Source organism: Ptychodera flava, chromosome 6 (genome assembly GCF_041260155.1).
Source record: "Ptychodera flava strain L36383 chromosome 6, AS_Pfla_20210202, whole genome shotgun sequence".
NCBI lineage: Eukaryota > Metazoa > Hemichordata > Enteropneusta > Ptychoderidae > Ptychodera > Ptychodera flava.
This window is the reverse complement of record NC_091933.1, coordinates 33,108,274-33,128,968: the sequence shown is the minus strand read 5'-3', so window position 1 is coordinate 33,128,968 and position 20,695 is coordinate 33,108,274. Positions and strand designations below refer to the sequence as shown.

Here is a 20,695-nt window from a genome sequence, read left to right as displayed (position 1 = left end):
CCGATGGTTTCTAACGTTGCTGTGATGTTGTTTATTTTTTGAATGACAATAAGTGAATTCGGCTGTGATACTTCTGTCCCGCGTTCAATTGTTTGTGTAGGGTTGAAAGAGCACCCAGTATTCCAAAAACATAATGATTTTGTTCTCGGTTCATATATTTTGCATGTTATTTCCTCATTATTTTATCGGTTATATTTTTATTTTTCACAGTGAAACGTGAAGAACTACACGAACATGCCTACAAACTATACCGACACAAAGGTCTCCTGCTTAAAAGACTAGATCTCAGCGGGCACATCCTCAATCACCTCGTGCAAGATGGCGCCATAACTCTGGAAGACTACTATCACATATATCAACCTGGGATGTCACCCCGTATGCAAATCGAACGATTAATTGATGTGCTAGCGGTGAAGGACAATGACGCCTACCAGACTTTCTTAGCCTCCTTGCAGCATGGTCACTCCGATTTAGTCGGAATACTAGAGGTTGAGGAAAAATTTCAGAGAATGTCCGTCACCCCGCCGCCTCCACTACCTGAGGGCACTCCCGAACAAGGCTTGACCTCACCGAGGGCTCAGATACTGCGCGATGCCGCGGGTCAGGGTAACATATCTTTTCTGACCTCATCAACAAGCAGACGTCTGACCGAAACACCCCTGTCCCCATCAATGAAAAAAGAGTCCCAAACACCGATTGAAAGTCGAGCCAATCTTCTTGAAAAACCGACAGACAATCACTCAGTGACAAACTACGACCCAAAACCTAACCATATACTGCCAAAGTCACCCCAGACTGCCATTAACCAGTTTCAACAGAATATTCACTCCAGTGAAGATGCTTTAATGACGTCACCTGCCACAGTGTCTTCAACTCTGACCGGGTTCGCTCAATCGGAACCACAACAAAGTGGAGGAATCCTAGATAGTCCCAGAGCGTTAACTTCTCAGTCATTTAAGCCGTTACCTTCACACGCTCTAGCCCAAGCTACACAGGCCAATGATTCTCGCACCACATCAACAGCACCTAGTGTCAGACCGCCTCCCCCACCATACAGATACACCCTGCACAAGTCTCCACTCTGGAATATGTCGGAATCGCCTCCGAGGTATCCTTACCCGGGGCAAGTGTATCACGCACCCCGAGAAGAGTCGCTGGGACAACCGAGCGAAAGTTCAGCCGGTCGCCCGCCTGACGGCACCGTTGGAGATGACATGGACGCCACGCATGCCACGGAAGATTATTACGAGTTGCACAACCCCTTGCCGATTTTCACCAGCTATTCCGTGTACCGTCAAATGCAACACAATGACGTCAGGAATGTGAATCAACAGTCAGCTCATCAGGTTCAAACACAACGAGCCACACCGTACGAAAGTCAAAGGCATGGCTCAAATTCGGACAATACCATGCGGGCTTATGAATCTGCGTACTCTTACATGGAAGATGCGGACGCCATGATTCTCGATACAGATGAGGCAAACCCGCCGTTTCGACGAAGATCATACCCACATTATGGACCTCAGGATTCGCTTTATTTTTCGACGGCCAGAGAGTACGATACTACAATTTTGGACCCAGGATGTGAAAAATATCCCGAAGCGACAACTGAAAGCAATAAATCAGCCCAAGCAACGAGACTTTGTATTGACGATACCCCGACCCAGCCCACGTCTTCAATGATCGCTTCACTCGCCGATCTTTCCGCAACTCCCTCGTTGCGAACGGCGGAGCCTACCCGAGCAATTCGCGTCGCTCAAAGTGTCCCCGTTGTCAGGAGGCGTCGCGAGAGGGAAGTGTACTTGTCACAGTCAGCGGGGACGGAAAGTCTATATCAGAATAAAGTCGAGAATGGGCCTCCGTGTCACATTACAACACCAATCACGACCAGAAGCAACATGTTCCCTCCAGTTCCGCCAACAACGACAAGTGATTACACTCACCCAGAAAGTTTAATGGTTTCATGCCCGGAGGGCGCGCAAAGCGTGCGTGAAAGGGGGACACCAAGAATGGGTGTCAGGGCGATCAACTCAACCCCCAGCCTGAGTCAATCGCCAGAAATGATGGACACTTCTTCGCCGCAACGGGTCAGGTCGTTCGAGGGAATGCACAGACTAGCCACCTGTTTGCCTCCGTCGTCAGTCCTGAGTAGGGGACGATCCTTAACAAGAAGGACACATGGTAGACCGTGGCGCCAGGCACAAACCCCGCCACCACCCAAACGAGAACCGGTGACGGTACGGCGACGGCTGGCCGTCACGCCGCCACCGACCAGGGCAAGTACTCCACATGTTGGATACAGATTATATACGGCCTTAGGCAAGTATTCCTTTTTGTCATATCCGTTCATTATAATTAATTGAAAGCCAGACCCATCATTAACCAAAAAGATTGACTTTATCACAATATAGTAAGTTGTGTTTCCATTCACCAATTATAACAAAATGACATCACGTTGTTGTACGGCAGGTGTGGTAATCTGACAGCTGTTACCGTTGTAAACAACAAAGATCCCAGCAACAGACACTGCCTGATTGTACAAATCCAAAAGGTCTGTCTATTCTCTACAGCATCATTACAGTTTCTCCCCGGTAACTGTACCGCTGTAATATTCCTCCACATCTTTATTATGTCCGTTAAGCTCAGGTTTTTGTCAGCTCTCCACAACCTTGGATGTACGGCGTGCGAAAATACAGTCTGTGTTCGGCTTGTCCACACAGCATATACATGTACATCCGTCATGGATTCATTGTTTTCGTCAACAATTGAGCTTCTGATAATCCAATTAGCCTTCTGTGTCTGTCTGTCTGTCTGTCTGTCTGTCTGTCTGTCTATCAGCCTGTCGATTAGTTAATCGAATGATCGGGCCATTGATTTATTGATTTATCGATTTATTGTCGTTTTGCTACCCTTCCGCTCACTCATCCCCAAATCTATCCGAGTGTACACGGGTATGTTTAAGCGTCCAGTCATTTTCTCATACACATGCCATCCATTTGTCAATCCACCTGTTGATACACGTGTGCAGTACCGTCGAACCCACACGTACGCACGCACGTCCAACCGTGGCACCATAGTACACCTGCTGTCCTTTTCATAAATTTATTCGTCGGTGAACTGCGCATACGTGTTCAGTGATAGACGTTTTGACATAGGTGCTACAAAACATCATCTCTCCACTTTTTAAAGAATTTCAAGCATGCTGAAGAACGTATTTCACAATCACCAACAGGGTAAGTCGTTCCGTACAAACTAGTTTCATTTGGCGACCGAAAAAAACCTATAGTGCCAAGATCTTACAAAGGATATTCAATTGCCACTTTCCGTTACGTACCGTGTACTCCAAAATATTGCCGTTTGTTCCTCTTTGTTCGTACATTACAGACACACTGAGAAAGTTTGTTATTTGAAGACAAATGTAACATCCATCTCGTCCAAACATTGACTTTCCCCATGTGCGACCACCAAGTGCAATTTCTTTGTCACCACGTGAGTGATTGAAATGGGAATATATCGACGATTGTAGTATTGTATTGTAGAGTGACGAACAGGTAGACGTCACTTTGTGTGACCTATTTTACCGGCAGGTCACGACGATCCTGCTCTCACCTCTTCGTGACGAAGGACTCATAGTCGATGTACTTGAAAATCATAAATGGATGTAGTAGAAGCCTTGTCTGTCGGAAATTAATTTATCTACGATGAAATCTGATGGCATGGCCAGCAATTTTAGTGAATACACGGCCTTGTCAGACTATATCAGAACCAGCATATATATTAGAGTAACAGGTGGCTAACATAAGCAACTTGGGATATATATATATATATATATATATATATATATATATATATATATATATATATATATATATATATATATATATAATAACAAAATTACTTCAAGTACAAAGTAATGTTATCTGTTACTTAAGTTTCATATAGGCGCATATATATATATATATACATATATATATATGTTCGACTGTGGTTTTTCAGGTTGTCCCCAGTGTTGTCGGTGGCGTGGTTATGATAAATTCGTTTGTAGGATATTACACACGTACCAATCTTCTGGTTCAAATAGTTTATTACATCAGCACAACGTTTCGTCCTAAAAGTAGGACTTCCTCAGGTGCTACAGATCAAAAAGTTTCAACACGGAGTAAATTACAGTGATATTTTTCGTACAAAAGTTACATATCAGAGAAAATACTAAGTGACAGTATGGTGAAAATACAGGAGTTGTTTCTTACCTATTTGAATGGCTCAGATGTTGAATGGCAATTGGGAGAATGTTTGAATGTGTATTTATAGTGTGGCTGGGAGGGCGCTAGTGTTGGAATTTGAATAAAGACAATGGGAGCAGCTAGCTGTGAATATTTAGGCCGTCAGGTGTTAATGTCTTTAATTTGGAAATCCACAAGGATTCCAGCTTTTTTCGAAGCGGGTCGTCCATTTTATTGATTTTCACAATGCCAACTATTGATACGTCTTGGATTGTGTGTTGATCTGAATTGAAATGGAGCGCTACTGGCATGTTTGAGTTGCGACGGATGGTGGACAGATAGTTATTGAATCTTAATCGAAATTCTGTTTTGGTCTCTCCTACGTACTGTTTTTTTGCATTTATTACAGGTTATAAGATATATTATGTTTTCAGACTTGCATGTGATGTTTTGTGTAATAGTGTGAACTGTGTTATTTGAGTGGCTATGGAAACTGGTGGCATTTGTCGAATGTTTACAGATGTTGCAGCCCCTGGTTGAGCCACATTTGTAGAACCTGCTGGTGCATCGGACTGTTGTAGTTCACTGTGAACTAATAGATCTCGCAGGTTTCTACTACGGCGGTGTGCTATGATGGGAGTTTCAGCGATCGCACTTTTACAACGGGGGACTTTTATAATATATTTAAGTGAGTGTGAACGATCTGTTTGATGTTTGGGTGCCGTGGGTTAAATGTAACTACAAAAGGAATACGTGTTTGGTGTGGTTTTATTTTGTATTGTAGGAGGGTGTTTCTTGGAATTGATTTGGCCCGATTTATTTGGTCTATAACCAAGCTTTCTGGGTATCCCCGCTTGATTAATGATGTTGTCAATTCCTTTAAGCGGGTGTCCCTCCAGTCATGCCTGGAGCATATTCTTCATATGCGGATGGCTAATCAATAAGGTATGCCTAGATTTGTGTGCCTAGGGTGTGATGACGTAAATGCCAAATGTTGATTCGTGCCTGTTGGTTTTTTGTATAAATCTGTTTCGATGTTCCCCTCTTTATCCAAGTGTTGCGAGATATCAAGAAAAGGGACGGAAGTTTGTGAGAGTGTCATGGTAAATTTTATGGTGGGGTGTATAGTATTGATGAATTGATGGAATGCATTGACTATGGATTTATCATGTGCCCAGATGGAGTTGATGTCATCTATGAATCTGGCCCAATCAAGTGGTGTTTACTAATTTACTCCGTGTTGAAACTTTTTGATCTGTAGCACCTGAGGAAGTCCTACTTTTAGGACGAAACGTTGTGCTGATATAATAAACTATTTGAACCAGAAGATTGGTACACGTGTGTAATATCCTACAAAGGAATATATATATATATATATATATATATATATATATATATATATATATATATATATATATATATATATAACTTCAAGTACAAAGTAATGAAATCTATTAAGTTTCATGCATCTTGCAATCCTCAGATAGGATGCATGAAACTTAAGTAATAGATTTCATTACTTTGTACTTGAAGTAATTTGTTTATTTATAACGCTCTACTTAGCATCGAGCACTGTAATGTCTCACGATGACATCTGTATACTTCGATATATATATATATATATATATATATATATATATATATATATATATATATATATATATATATATATATATATATATATATATATACGGGTATTTGAGCTTGGCTGTGAACAATTGCATGTTCATCACACACATTTTCTTCTAAAGTACACACAGAATGTGTCGATAAACCAGACATTAAAGTTGCCGACTCATTTAATCACTGGTTAGAAAAAACACGAAAGTCTCTCTGCTCTTAGGAAAGACATATCCCTCATTTGTAAGAAAAACAAACCAAGGGTTCTGGTCTTCACAGAGACGGATCACCACTGCCAGAACACAGGGTGCCAGATACTGACCTCTTTCAAGTAAACAGAAAGGTGATTGACTTCTGCCTTTACTAAGACCAGAAAACGAAGTGCAAAATATTCCGGATTATCACTGTGCCCTGTGGAGAGTCAACGAAGCATTGTTTACATGTATTCAAATGATTGAGTGACATGTGACTATAGTCACAGATCCGTGTGTAATTGACAGCATTGTCTTCTATTCTGACTGAAAAGGAAGTATTTATATAATGTGTTGATAAATAACAATTCAAAATTGAAGCTTAACCTGGTTGATTATGTCTCTGAAAGAATAGACGCTTTCACTTTCACTTTCTGTGTGTGATGCCTAAATTATTACAAATGTGTTAAGTCGTTTCTTCTATCAATAATCATTATCATTCAAGGTAACTATGAAATTTACCAGGTCCAAGGAATTGTCTATTGCTTGAATGCTAACATTGACACATCAAAACAACGTACAGGAAGAATGTATGGGGTTTCCGGTCATTTCTTCTAAACACACAGTTTAAATTTTGCTTCCGCAGACGAAAAACGGTACCTTTCATCCTTAAATTTGCACCAACATTGACGAGACAACAACTACATGACGTACATAGTTTCAGATTAAGGAAAGATATATATTGCCATATTTAGCGGGTCTCTCGGAACAATATTTGTACAAAGCAAACCTACAAAACAGTTTGTGTTTTTCCGCAGCAGTTTTATATCAATTTGCACGATGACGATTTTGAATGTCTACATTTTTCATGTTGAAGTGCTTCAAAACTGTCTGGAGTATATGTGAAACTACGTACATTTAATGGCATCCGTTCAGTAACTCCGTCAGCAAGTCTGAGGACTTTTATTACTATAGCCTCTGAGAGCTCAATATCTGTAATTTAACACAATGTATGTATGCATGCATGTATACATACACGCACGCACACATACATACATACATACATACATACATACATACATACATACATACATACATATTTAGCATCGAGGGAAAGACAATGTGTGTTCGACCGTCATTTATTTGACCTAAATGGTTTGTATAGCGATTAGCCCGGGTATTAAATGTATTACTTTTATTGTTAAAGTATTTTACATGTTTTACAGTGGTCTCTGTAAATAAATGAATGATGAATTCACGATAAGTGGCATCTGTAAAACACCATTTTGGCTTACTTATTGACATAGCGATGTCGACAAAAGTTTTGAAAAGCAAAATAGATCTAAAATACGTTGATTTAATTAATCACTCGTTTTCCGATTCCATTACTTGACAAAAATGTTACATGACCGCAGGCAAAAGGGAATACTTCGGGAAGTTTTCCCTTCAAATCTCCTCCATAAGATGGACAGACTAAACACATATGGTGCTCATCTTCTACGTGATGACAGAAAATGATAAACAAAGCTTTATCAAGCCGTGAGTCAATTTTAATAGCAGTGCTGGTCGTGTAGTGAATCATTTATTATCAATCGGCTTAGAAGATTAACTTTACATGGTGATTCACGAAGTAAACGTTTTCTTTTAAAAATGAACGTCAAACAGACCATCTTTTCTATCAAATCCATGTCTCATACCCGGACAGAGAACTCGCTCAACTCACACAGGGAGCAAGAGGTACTGCAGATCGAGGTATCAATCAGTGTTTATTGGACGGTTCGAAGAGATGGACAACAGAGTAAACCACGCTGGAGACAAGACTTCGAATCAGTGATGTGGTAGACGCGAATATTACACGATCCGATATTTTCCCCTTTATACCGCTGTAACATGATGCATTTGGGACGTGGAGAGACTTTGGTCATGATTGAAAGAAAAACACAGAAAAACACACAAAACAAGTGCAAAAACTTTTAATTAGATTGTGTTTTCAGAGACAGTTACTGAGATGAAGAATGAAGATATTGAACGATGATCCCTCAGTTGGACAAAATAAAATAGTTCGTTATTTCGACATATCCTCCCTCTCAGTCTCTGGGAAACGCGCTGCGTAACGTGCAAATTGAAACTTCTTTCACACATAGATCACAGTTAATATAGGATTTGAACTATGTTGAGATACTATTTTCATTGTAATTACTGAAGTACAGTATTGTGTAAGTAACACCCGCTAATGTATTTTGGGTTTCGCACATTTCACATTAAATTTTGATTTAAAAAACGAAAAATAATACAATGTAAGAAAAACGTTTTAACGGTAAATTTGCTTGATTGGTTTGTAGGTTTACCCGTGCTACAATATATGTTTTATTCTTTTCCTCTAATAATCGAATTTTTACTGTGATGACTCAGCAAAACTAAATGAGCGAAACCCAATATACATGAGCCAGTGTTAAGTTTCTAAGAAAATTAGATTACAATCACCGTGACAATTTCCATGGAACTTCAGAAGTAGTAATATCATATTAAAATAGTGGAAATAGTAAAAAGTGAAAATTTCTTTCACTTTTATCACGAATAGTAATCATGTACATTTTGTCACCATGTAATCATCCCAAAGGAGTTCCACCCGTGGTAGTATAATTTTAAAGGGGCAAAGTTTGCCATTTTTCATGAATTTTGTTTGATTCAAGATACTACTTATGTTGTTTGACATGTCAAATAAATGGGTGACCATGCATATATTCGACCCCGGTTTTAAACACGATAAACAAAACCATCACAAAAATGAATTAATGGTCATGACCATTAATTCATTTTCGCGATGGTTTCATTGATCGTGTCAAAAACCGGGGTCGAATATATGCATGGTCACCCATTCATTCAGTATCTTTCGAAATGGCAAACAATATATGTAGTATCTCGCATCAAACAAATTTCATGAAAAATGGCCGACTTTATCCCTTTCATTATACTATGACTTCTCAGTATTATATGAATTTTTAGCTCACATTTGGTTTTACCAATGTGAGTTTATCGTATAGGCTGAAGTCGATGGCGTCTGTATGTATGTGTGTATGTATGTATGTATGTATGTATGTATGTATGTATGTATGTATGTACAGTATGTCCGTCAACATCAAAAACACGCAAACCGCAGCACGTTTCAGCTTTGTATTTGGTGTGTTGATGCATCCTGGGCTATAGATGGGATTTTGTTCAAATGAAGTCTGCATTGCCAAAATTATGCAAATGAGCTTACAAAATGTGAAAATGGTTAAGAATTAATAACTCAAGAACCGCTTTTTTGATTGCTTTGAAAATTTGTGTGCAAGTACCTTAGCTTAACCTTATACAGTTTTATGAATATTGTGAAGATATCCTTAATTTTGTATTTTTGCTGAATTTTTTTGTGATTTTTCTCATTTTCAGTAAAAATTCTTCTTCTCTGAAACTGCCGGCCCAATCGCTCTCAAATTTGGGTTGTCTCTTTGCAAGGGTGTTACTCTTCTAATTTGTTGAAATTATGACAAAATTGGGAAAATTACTATTTTTGTGCAATTTTGTCATTTTTGGTCAAAAAATCTTAGACAGTGTTTCCTTTTTAAAACCCCTGGACAGACAGCTTTCATATTTCGTACACAGATGTACAGAGATGACAATAGTTTGATATGTGGAAATTGTCCTGAAATATAAAAAATTGTATTTTTAAGACAATATTGTCATTTTTGGTCAAGAAAACTTTATCTCAACATTACTTGTTTGATAGCTTTGTAATTTGGTATAAAGTCCCTTGTTTGATAGCTTTGTAATTTGGTATAAAGTCCCGAAAGATGTTATTAGATAAATTTTCTGCTCAAAGTGTTGGGAAACCCCAAAATTTGTAGCTCAAAGTGTTGGGAAACCCCAAAATTTGTATATTTTAGGTACTTTTCTCAGTTTGTGACCTCAAATGACCTATACTAACCCAGGATATGTTGTTAGACAATTTTGAAGGCTGTGAACATAATTTTGTCATATTTGATACCAATTTGTTGGAAAATTTGATCCAGAAAACAAAGCTGAGGTGATTTTTTTCATTTTGAACCAATTTTTGCAACTTTTCTATGTAAGACATACAAAAACTGATGAGAAATTTGGATCCAGGATAATTCCAGATGTTGTAATCACCACCCACAGTGGAAGGCATTTCACTATCTATAACTAACTTAAGTGCTGTTTACATTAGAATAATAACACTCATGGCATTAATTAAAAATCTCCAAGGTTGTAAATGTACTTCCTGTCATTTGGTCTTATGTAATACCAAGGGGTGGAACATTTGATATGCAGGAGGGGGTAGGGTTTAGAAGATCAATGATGTAGCATTACTTTTTTACCAGATCCCTTGTGCATTTTTTGCCCACTCCCACCTTTCTTTTTATCAAGCCTTCTCTGTTTTTTGTTGTTGACATTTGCTTATGTATTTAGGATCTGCTTCTCCCATTGCTATAGAAGTTGATATGCATGTTCCTGAAGATGACCTCCAGTACCTAAGTTGGAGACCTTATTTGCTTTCGTCATTCTTGTTTTTCCTGGTTTAAATATTTCTTGAATGGACCAATTCAAACCGAATGTGAGCACATAGTGTCCTTGACAGTATTTTTTAATATCTTCCATTTTTACATTTTGGCCCGCAGATGAAGACGCGTCGGTCAAAGCTAACGCTGAACACTTCTTCAGGAAACTGTACACGGAGGAATACGCTTGGATGGCCCAGCTCTGCCCACGCAGACACATCAAGGATATTTATACTGATCTGAAGCTGTCCAAGAGAGAGCCACACGGCAGACCTGAGAACTTTGAATCGTTCGATCTGGGAGAGACACTCCAGAGAGACCTCTGTGGGGCCGGGTCAAATCGAATTCTCGTGGAAGGCGATGCCGGATCGGGAAAGAGCACCATGTGTTTGAAATTGGTCTTCGACTGGGCGACAGATAACCCGGATGCCGCCATCAAATCCAAGATACCAATCCTGCTGAGGGTAAGAAACATTGCAGACAGCGTGAAGGACAGCGTCTTGGCTTTGTTTCCGAAGGAATACAGCGACGAATTCAGGGAAGAATTCTGGGAGTATTTACAGAGGCAGGCCGACGAATTTGTGTTGATCTTCGACGGTGTCAACGAAATGGCCGACGGGACCAAGAGCGATCTGCTTGATTTGTACGGAAACAAATCCCAGTGCAAGAGTGCGATGCTGATCACCACTCAGCCACCGAGGAAAATGTGTCTAAATCATTCAAGTGACGTCATCGTCCACGTCAAGGGGTTTTCCTGGTACCACACGGTGGATTTCATTCGGAAGTTTTTTCCCAGAAATTTCACGAGTGCGGCTGAGTTGACCCGTGAACTGGGCCTCCCGATCAATGCTTTCGAATTCAACTCTATGCGATCTGCCCCAAGGCAGGAGTACTTTCAGAAGCTGTGCATTAGCCCTCTCCACATCAGCATTCTGTGCTCTGTCTGGGAGGATTTAGAGGCTAAATTCGTGCCTCAGAAGATTTCCGATCTGTACAGGGTTCTTGTCTTGTGTACTGTCAGGCGTCTGGCAATCAAGGAAAACATAATCCTGCATGCTGACGACCTGGAGAGGATACCGGACGTGTACTACGACGCCCTCTTACACCTGGGCAAAGTTAGCTTGACGTACATCCAGAAGAACGAGACTCGTGTGAAGAGGTCGGATTTGAAACATAACAACAACATAGTCATTCAGCTTGGTTTGCTAGTCAGGGAGTTCGGTCAGTATACGGTCGACCGCGGAATGAATTTCGTCCCGTTCCACAGGTCCTTTTTCGACTTTCTCGCCGCCCTTTATGTTTACGATGCAATCCGTTGCAACCCGCTCCACGACAACTCTCAAGTGTGCCGTCAGTTGTTGCGGAATGTCCACTGCCATCAAGTCTGCGTTTTCCTGGTCGAACTCCTCGGTAGGGCCAACCTGGCGCACCATTTCTTCGCCGGGTTTCGCAGAATCGACTCCTTGGACACGATATTTGAGTACTTGAATCTGACCAAAGCAAGTGAACGGTTCGCCGCTCTCATCGCCCCATTACTGCCAAAGTCGTTGACTATACACAAGCAAAACTGGCCGGTTTGGAAGCAGCATATATTGTGTCATTTACTCCGTCAAGACAATGCAAGTTTGAAATACCTCCAGATCAACGATCCCCTGTCGTACATCGTACCGGAGCTTTGGGCCGCCCTCCAGCAGAATAGGTCTGTGACCTCTGTGAACTTGGAGGAGTTCTCCCTCAACACAACCCCCTTTGAGAAGGCCGGGTTGGAACTGGTTGCGCACACACTGCGAAACAAGTGGACGTTGAAAGTGCTGAAATTGCAAGTGACGCTCAGTTACCATGACAGCAAGGACATATTCCCGATCCAAAGTCCGGAAGCTGAGGCAGTTTCAGTGGAGAATTTACAACTCATGGTCGATTGCATTCGGGTCAGTACTATAGAACATCTGTACATATTTCCTTGCTTCGGATCGAAATTCTCGCAAATGCACATGTCTGTTATTTCCGAAGTACTGAAGCAAAATCCACGACTTCTATCGCTAAATATTGGCGGCCACGACTATTTCTGTGACTCGGGCATCCCGTCCCTCTATCAGAACGGTCTGAAGTTCAACTCCAAGCTGCAAAGCTTGAACCTCTCATTTTGCAATCTAGGCGAGGAGGACCCGGCATGGGTGTCAGTTTGCGGCCCTATACTTGAACCGGTGTTCTATGACTTCACAGGAGCCGCCGTTATAGCTCATATAATGCGTCAGTGCATTCACCTCAGTCAGGTGAACGTTTCTCAGTGCAAACTCACGCCGCAGGGGGCGCACTATCTTGCGGACGCGATGAGACAGAACCAGTCGGTTACGAGCCTGGATCTATCCTACAACAGCCTTGGCTACGTCGGCATCACGGAGTTTGGTCACGTGCTTCGCGTGAACAACACTTTAATCGAACTACAGTTGAACCGCATAGGATTTGACGAACAGTCAATCATCATGTTTTGCGATTCCCTTGCCAGGAACAGGGGTCTCAAAAAGTTGCATCTGAAAGAGTGCGGAGTTTGGGGGAGGGCGTTGGTCGTCCCGCTCGTCAATGCACTGTGCCACAAGACCGACCTGGAATTGCTCGACGTGAGTCTGAACGCGATCGGCGACGACGGCATCGTGATACTGACGGATGTTTTGCAGAATTCCACGAGAATGAAGCATCTCGATTTGAGCGTGAACAAGATATCAGACATCAGCATCCAGTCTCTGGCCCAGGGACTTCTAGCGATGCCCCAACTCCAGGCTCTCCTCCTGCAGCTGAACGACATCACATCCAGGGGCGCGCGCGTCATAGCCTCGCTCCTACCGCGGATGGCACAGCTCAGACGCCTTGACTTGGAGAAGAACAAGATCGGCGATAAGGGCGTCACGTGGGTGGCCAAATCACTGAAAAATCACCCCAACCTGAAAGTTGTCAATCTCTGTGACAACGACATCGGCAATTCGGGAGCCAAGTCCATGGCAGACGTGCTGATCAACAACGCTGTCATCACCCATCTCAAACTCTGCGGTGACGTCAAGCAGACAAACTACATCGACAACGAGGGTGCTTGGAGCATATCCAGGCTCTTGTCACAAACAGAACGTTGATGTACTTGGACTTGACCAAGCAACACATAGCTAACGATGGCGCCATGGCGTTGGCCAACGCACTCGAAGAGAACGCCAACTCCGAAATCATCGTCAATTTGAATTTCAACGACGCCATCACCGACGACTGCAAGCAGCGACTGAGAAAGTATTTCAGATGCTTCAACGTGTAATGGATGAAGGGTTTCCCCGAGAAGGTGGAAAGGCATTGAATGCGTGATGTTCTCGTTAATAGGAATTCGCAAAGAGAGCCGACAAAGTTATGAAAATATAACGTCACTTGGACAAAACTATTTCTTTAGCGAAGTGTGTTGTGTACACGTACGTCATCTACTCAAGTTTATGTTGTAGAACTTGCTGCCTATATACGCGAAAGTTTGGTTTCGAGAAGAAGAATTTGTAAATACATGACGTTTACCAGGCTGTTCGCTGTTTTATCAGCGCTTTCGAAAGAAATGAAACATTCTGAACAGTGCAATTGAACTTAGTTCTAATCTAAACTTTGAGTGATTTGAATATAATAACTCTTTATGTTGTAAATAATGTAGTGATAGTAATTTCAGTCATCACTTTTTATCACAATATTTTTTGCTACCAAATGAAATTCATACAAGTTCCAGATATTGTTAAATTATCCTGTGTCAGAGAAACCAAGCTCATCGTGTCGGTGGAGTAAAATTAAGCCATGATATCAGTAACGAGCCTTTAGATCTGCTTTTCAAAATCAGGATGGCTTTAATTGAAACTTGTGGGATTTGTTTTTGTTCTGCCGGAAAATTTCAGTGGCTACACCCTCTAATTTTGATAGAAACGCACTAAAGCGAAAGTTGATTCATTGTGGTGCTTTTATGATGGATCGTGACGTATTGTATGTATCATATTGTAAATAGAATTAAGGAATGGTTTTGGACCAAGTTTGTCAACTCTGTACCGGTGTGTTGCAAATCACCAAACTTGGGTGATCTGGCAGCAGTATGTTTTAATTTTCAAAACCGATTGTATATTTATACCGTTTTGCAGAACACAATTTTGAAATGAATCCGCAGCGTTTGTCGAAGGGAGTCTGCCAAAACTCTGTTCCCTTATAGAAAGCTTTATCTTGGAACTATGTCTTCGAATTTACATTGACTTTCAATCGCCATATGTTGACACTATAAAAGGGGTGCTACTGCAGCAATGGTTACTAGAATAAACTTTGTAAAAATTAGTTTTTTAAAAATGGCCTGCTACTGCAAAAGCCTGTGGTATACTTTGCCCAAAGTGGTTTCCAATATTCACAAGAGGGGTGTGAAATGCGTAATGGATAGATACATCGGATATTGAAGTGCGAATGAAAAATTGCTGGAGTTTAATCTTCCGTACATTCAAGAAATACCTACAAATAATGCCGGTCGCCATCTTTTACACTGTATTTTGACTATTTTATGAATCAATTTTGTATTTAAAGACTTGATGACTGCTTGCTCACCGGTTGTCAACGCAAGCCTTTGGTATCAAACGCAAATCCAAAATAACGACAATATTTATTAACAACCAAAACGTTGTCATAAATTTTAACATTCGAAGTTCACGATCTGGGCGAGAGTAGATTCTTGATTGCCGATTCAGCAAAGTGAGATAAATTTACTTCCGACACCGAAATGAAATTATTAACCCAAAGATTATCAAGGATGGCGACCACATTTCGGTCAGTTCATGTTAATATGGAAGCCAACTAGTTTTGACTGTATCATCACAAAACCCGGCCCAGAAAGACTCGGCGAAATCCAGTTCATTTGAATCGCAATTTTCGTTGAAGTGGTGAAGTTGAGCTCGCATGAATTCCATGACCGTTGAACATGGCGGGCAATTGCGCAGCCACCCCGCGCAGCGTTGAACTTTCCCACGACACGCCTCTCCGTAAAAACCCATCTTTCCTTGATTTTCAGTTAAGTTTTGCAGACATCGCGTTCATCCGACTCTGCTTAGCTGTACCTGCCAGCTGTAGTGCGTCGTGGGGTGTGCACTACAGCAATAAAGAAACATTTGAGTGTGTATGTTTGTGCGCGATGTTTCCAGATTGAGACAACATATTCGTAACAAGATGCAAGTAATGTTGAGTTTCTAAGTGTTCATTTTGAGTTTTCTCGACAGTTGTGGCTTTATCATATTGCAGTGACAAATAAAAAAACTCAAATGGTTCAACATTGACCGAAAGCCCTATTTTCTCAAATAAGCGTTTACCTCTACCCTCACTCAATGCTCCACACAGAACACATTCATCTGCAGAGAGACTATCTTTTACCGGCCTTCTATTATAATACCAATGATGGTTCGTAATGTCCACCTGCACAGTGGTTCAATGGTAGAGCATGCCGGCAGAGTTTGTTGTAATCTCCATGACACCGATAGCCTTTCTCTACATGGAGATATATACTGTGCCTTTGCTTGATCCATGATTAGTCGAAACTTAAAGGGTAACAGTCGTCGGAACTGCGCCAGTGCGAGTTTCTAGATTACAAACGATGTTTTTCGTGAACGATATCTAGATGCATGTCATCATCATAGCTGCAACATTTAAATTACACAATGTCGATTATGACAGACATGTCTTAACTGTCATCAATCACCATCGTACCTTGGATACAGTATTGCCATTGGTCGTATGGGTCCCATACGACCTTTGAGCGCAGTTCCGACGACCGTATCCTTTTAAAATCCCAAACAAATCAATTCTGCTTTGTGAGCACAGATTCATCAACCACCACAAAAATAATAGACAACGGAGTTTCTTGTAGGAGCTAATACATTCATCACCATCGACTTTCAATAACGCGTGGGAAGGTATTTGATTTGAAATAATAGCCTGATTTCGAAACAATCGGAATTGTATCCTAAAGTGAGTTAAGATTTTAGCTAGTGAACTTCTAACTGCCTCCATTTACTCTCAACGTTTAACTGTAGGCAGCGCGCAGATCGGATTTATTTTCTCAACCCGAGGGGGGCGGCTTTGCAGGGAGCGCCCCCTTGAGGCGCAAAGCATCTGGGTCTCTTGTTTTTATGATAGAATTCTGAACGTCTTTTTACGTTGTTATGCTTTTGAATCTGCCGACAAGGAGATGACAAACGAAAACAAAGTCAATAGTTAACGTCCTTGTACTGACCACATCGTTAACAACCATCAATATTTATGCTACGTCGTCAACAAGAACGTTGTGTGTGTTTACCATGCAATCCATTGTTTCCACAAATCGGTCCGTGAACACAACGTGTGGAAGCACATGAATTCACACGTGATATATTGCAAGTTCTTTACAATTGTTTGTCATGATTAGAAAGCAATCTCGGGCAGAGTGAACACAAAATCATGGAGCGATACAATCCAAGTGATGGGCGACTCAATGTCCTAATAAAGAGCATTAAATTGTTCATTGAAAAATACCCGAAACTCGTGCTATCAGTGAGCACAGCGTGGTCTTGCGTCCCCTTCGCTATCATAATGCGACAATAAAGATTGTGGCGACCATGATGAAAGCCATCAACTTTATCGACAACCTGGGCGTTACAGTTCCGCCGAAAAAGTAGTAATTGTAATAGTCGTAATATTCCATGTCCTCGGCCACTAGCCCATCGGCTGGTGCATTCAGTTGCATTGTATTGGCGTTGCACTCCTTTGTCGCTTTCTCTTCCTCACCAACGCAGAGGCCAGATATGCACTCCCGTACTCTAACCACTACACCGGCTCCGTCGGATTCCGAGCACGTGGACCAAGGACCCCACTCGCCCCAGATCTCGGGGATTTCGTCCTCGCAGTTGACTCCTGTGAAGCCATCGATGCACCTGCAGTCATACGAGAGTCCGCCTTCGATACACGTGCCTCCGTTGGTGCACGGTGCGGAGTGGCAGTACGTGCACTCCACTTCCGTACCGATGTCCCTGCACACCCCGGACATGGGGCAAACGAAGTTTTCACAGTCGGCGTGTATGTCCACACATCGGTGCAGCGATCGCGCGAACGACTCGTCGCTTTCCATATTGACGATATGCCCGTATCCCCTCTTGCACTTGCAGGACCACAAAATCTCAGCTGCCTTCCCGCTGTACCTCATTTCCGCCTCTTCCATGGACTCCCATCTCGGCAGGTTTGGGAAAGCGAAGCAGCCGTCATCGAGGGCGTTCTCGTCGCCGACGCATGGATCTCCCATGCATGGATTCGGACAGTACCTAACTCGCATGTAGTCGTAGTTCGTGTTGTACGCCCCTGCACAGATCTCATAGCTCAGCAACAGCGAAACACTGTCTTGCAAACCGCCCGCGGCGAGACCGCTCCTCGTCAAGGAGTCCGAAAATTCCGAAATGATGTCTTGAGCCGTGCAGAGCAGTATTCGCACGTGCTCTACTTTTCCCATTCTCCTGAAGAACGCACAACGTTGCATAAAGTCTTGACTCCCGTCATCGCTCTGAATTTTGAAATTGAAGTCCCTCGGAAATTCCAAGTGCACGTCAGGAAATGCCCTGATGTCTTCCAGACGGCGAAAGTGGAATCCCGTCGCAAGAGTTTCCGGCGCTGGAGTATATTCGTATTCACAAGTCTGCATGATTTCCCTGAACCCGTCGGAACGCGGTACTTTAAACTTTTGCCCCAATTCAAAGTGTGTGAATCTTTCGAACGGCAACGCGTGGTCTGCCGTGCACTTACAAGCGAAATCTCGGTTGGCCCTGAATAGCGAAGAGCCCGTGCCAACGACGACCGTGCAGCCGTGAGAAAAAGCGTTCCGAACTCCGGAACACGGGTTGCCGCGGCACGGATTCGGGCAGTGTTGCAGCTCCGCGTCTATCGACTTGGCGTTATACTGGCACATAATCAAATGATAAAGCAGCGATACAGCGTCGACCAAATCGTCCCTACTGTAACCAGCCTCTTCCAAATATCGGTGATACACACTGTATAGCTCTTGTGGGGTGCACACATCTTTGGTGCCAAACCCTTCGTTTTTGCGAATACTGCACAGATCTATCGGCGTCGGAATGTTGGCTGGCCTTTTCTGCACATCGTAGTCAAAATCTGCCTCTTTCGGGAAGTAACGTCTCGCTTCGGGCCACCGCTGGATATCTTCCAGTCTCCGTACATTTTTCTCGTCGAATCGTTCGCTGTTCAGAAAATCATCGGCTTGCTTGAAGGTTATCTTGTAAGTGCTCTTGCCAGTTTTCTGCTCCCACCGACTCCCGTATTCATGTAAAATTTCCAGACATTCGGCGTTGTCACGTAGAAGAGTTAGGGCGATTAGCACCGCCAACATCATTTGTGCAATCTGTGGAAAATATCCTTCCTCGGACAGTCATCTTAACTCATCAGCTACATCCACAGATCACAAACGAAAGATTCTCTGAACTATACCTAATGTACATTTACGCAAGAAACTTCAGATTTAAAAACAGAATGATCAATGCTTTCCACTCTCAACGTTCTCGGGGCAGCTGGAACGCAATGCAAAGAACTCGGCCAAATCTCGAGGGCAGCGTCACGATCGAGTTCTAGGCGTTTGGAACGTTAGAAGTTAAAATACCGCTTGCTATTGGCGGTTCTCTTCTTTCCATGCACAAATTTTGATATGATGTATTCTTGAACAGCGCGCATGGAACTGCACTTTTTAGAAGGGAGTTCGAACTTTCGAGTTAGTTTCAATGACGAACCACAAGTTGGTCGCATGGTCGTTCTATCCCCCTCTTCCAATACTCTGCACCTCTATACTTTCATCCTGTTCCGTTTTCATGTTTCTTTCCTACTCTTTATAGATAACTTGGCGACAACAGTAGCATATCCATGAAGACGTCTTCTTGCAAAATGTTCTACTTTTGATTTTGACTTTTTTATGTCTCCAGCAAATGAAAATGGTCGTTCGAACTAGCTTTGGCTCGATAAGCGGGTTTCGATTTTACACTATTCGATATCACAATAGGGTTGAACCCATAAGCTCGCACAGAGGAAAGATTGATAAACTGCTAAAGTAACATTGACTAACTCAAAAATGCGCAAGCTATTATTTTACTTTATATTATTTTCATTGACTTCAAAATGAAGTGGGAGCTTCACTAGCAAACACTGTGATTTATGATTTATGATCGAAAGTCAAGCACATGGTAAGATGAACATTTTCAGCTATCAAAAAACGCTTAAAATGTTCTCTTAGAACCTAACTGGTATCCAATCAAATGGCGACATAAAAGTTGTCATCCATTTACTGGCAGACATCCGACAAACGCGCATTTATAGGGAATCATGTTCGGCGGGGCTTTCAAGTTTCGTTTGTACATAGACTATGAGCACGAGATGAACTGATGTGTTAATGATTCATTATGATAATATTGATTAGGAAGTTACCGAGTGTGAGTCACTAATACACAAATAAAGCCAGATAATCGACAGATGACGTCATCACAAAAAACTCCGTATTAGAAACTTTAATCACAGAATTAAAACTTTCTCCCATCTTGGACTCTTTGATACTGTCCACATTGTATGCATTTTCACAAACCAAAGTTTACTCGCGGCTAACACACGAAATAAAAACAGCAAATTGACATATGACGTCATCTTTCTTATCACAAACAGTCCGCAACAGAAACTTTAATCACCTAATTAAAACTTTCTCCCATTTTCATCCGTCTTTGATAAAGCTCTCGCTGTATTCATTTCCAGAAAACTAAAGTGCGGGCCGCAAGTAATACTTTTGTCTGTTTTGTCACGAAATTCTGTGGTCATTTTGAAGAGACGAGCTTCTATGCGTATCGGGGCAAGAAAAGACTGTTCTTTTGCCAAGTAGGGGTTGGAACTTTGGTTTGATTGGCGTTGAGACGACATCACCCCGATCCTTCGAACAACTTGCGGTACATCAAGTAAACAATGCCCATGTTTACATTGAAAACAAGGGCGCCCTTCTTTGACAAATTTTTTGTGCGATTTCCACCCCTTATTGTCGACTTCTCTGCGCAAATAT

General features: G+C 42.0%; 1 protein-coding gene across 1 annotated transcript in view; it reads left to right on the top strand.

Annotated features, from left to right (window-relative positions):
• LOC139135541 (uncharacterized) overlaps positions 1-15,914 on the top strand; it is a 28,768-nt gene extending 12,854 nt beyond the window's left edge. Inside the window, exons 4-5 of the mRNA XM_070702978.1 lie at positions 211-2,319; positions 10,714-15,914. Of these exons, the coding sequence (XP_070559079.1) occupies positions 211-2,319; positions 10,714-13,718 (5,114 nt within the window). The 3' untranslated portion in view covers positions 13,719-15,914. The remainder of the gene's footprint in view (positions 1-210; positions 2,320-10,713) is intronic.
• Positions 15,915-20,695: the final 4,781 nt, after the last annotated feature.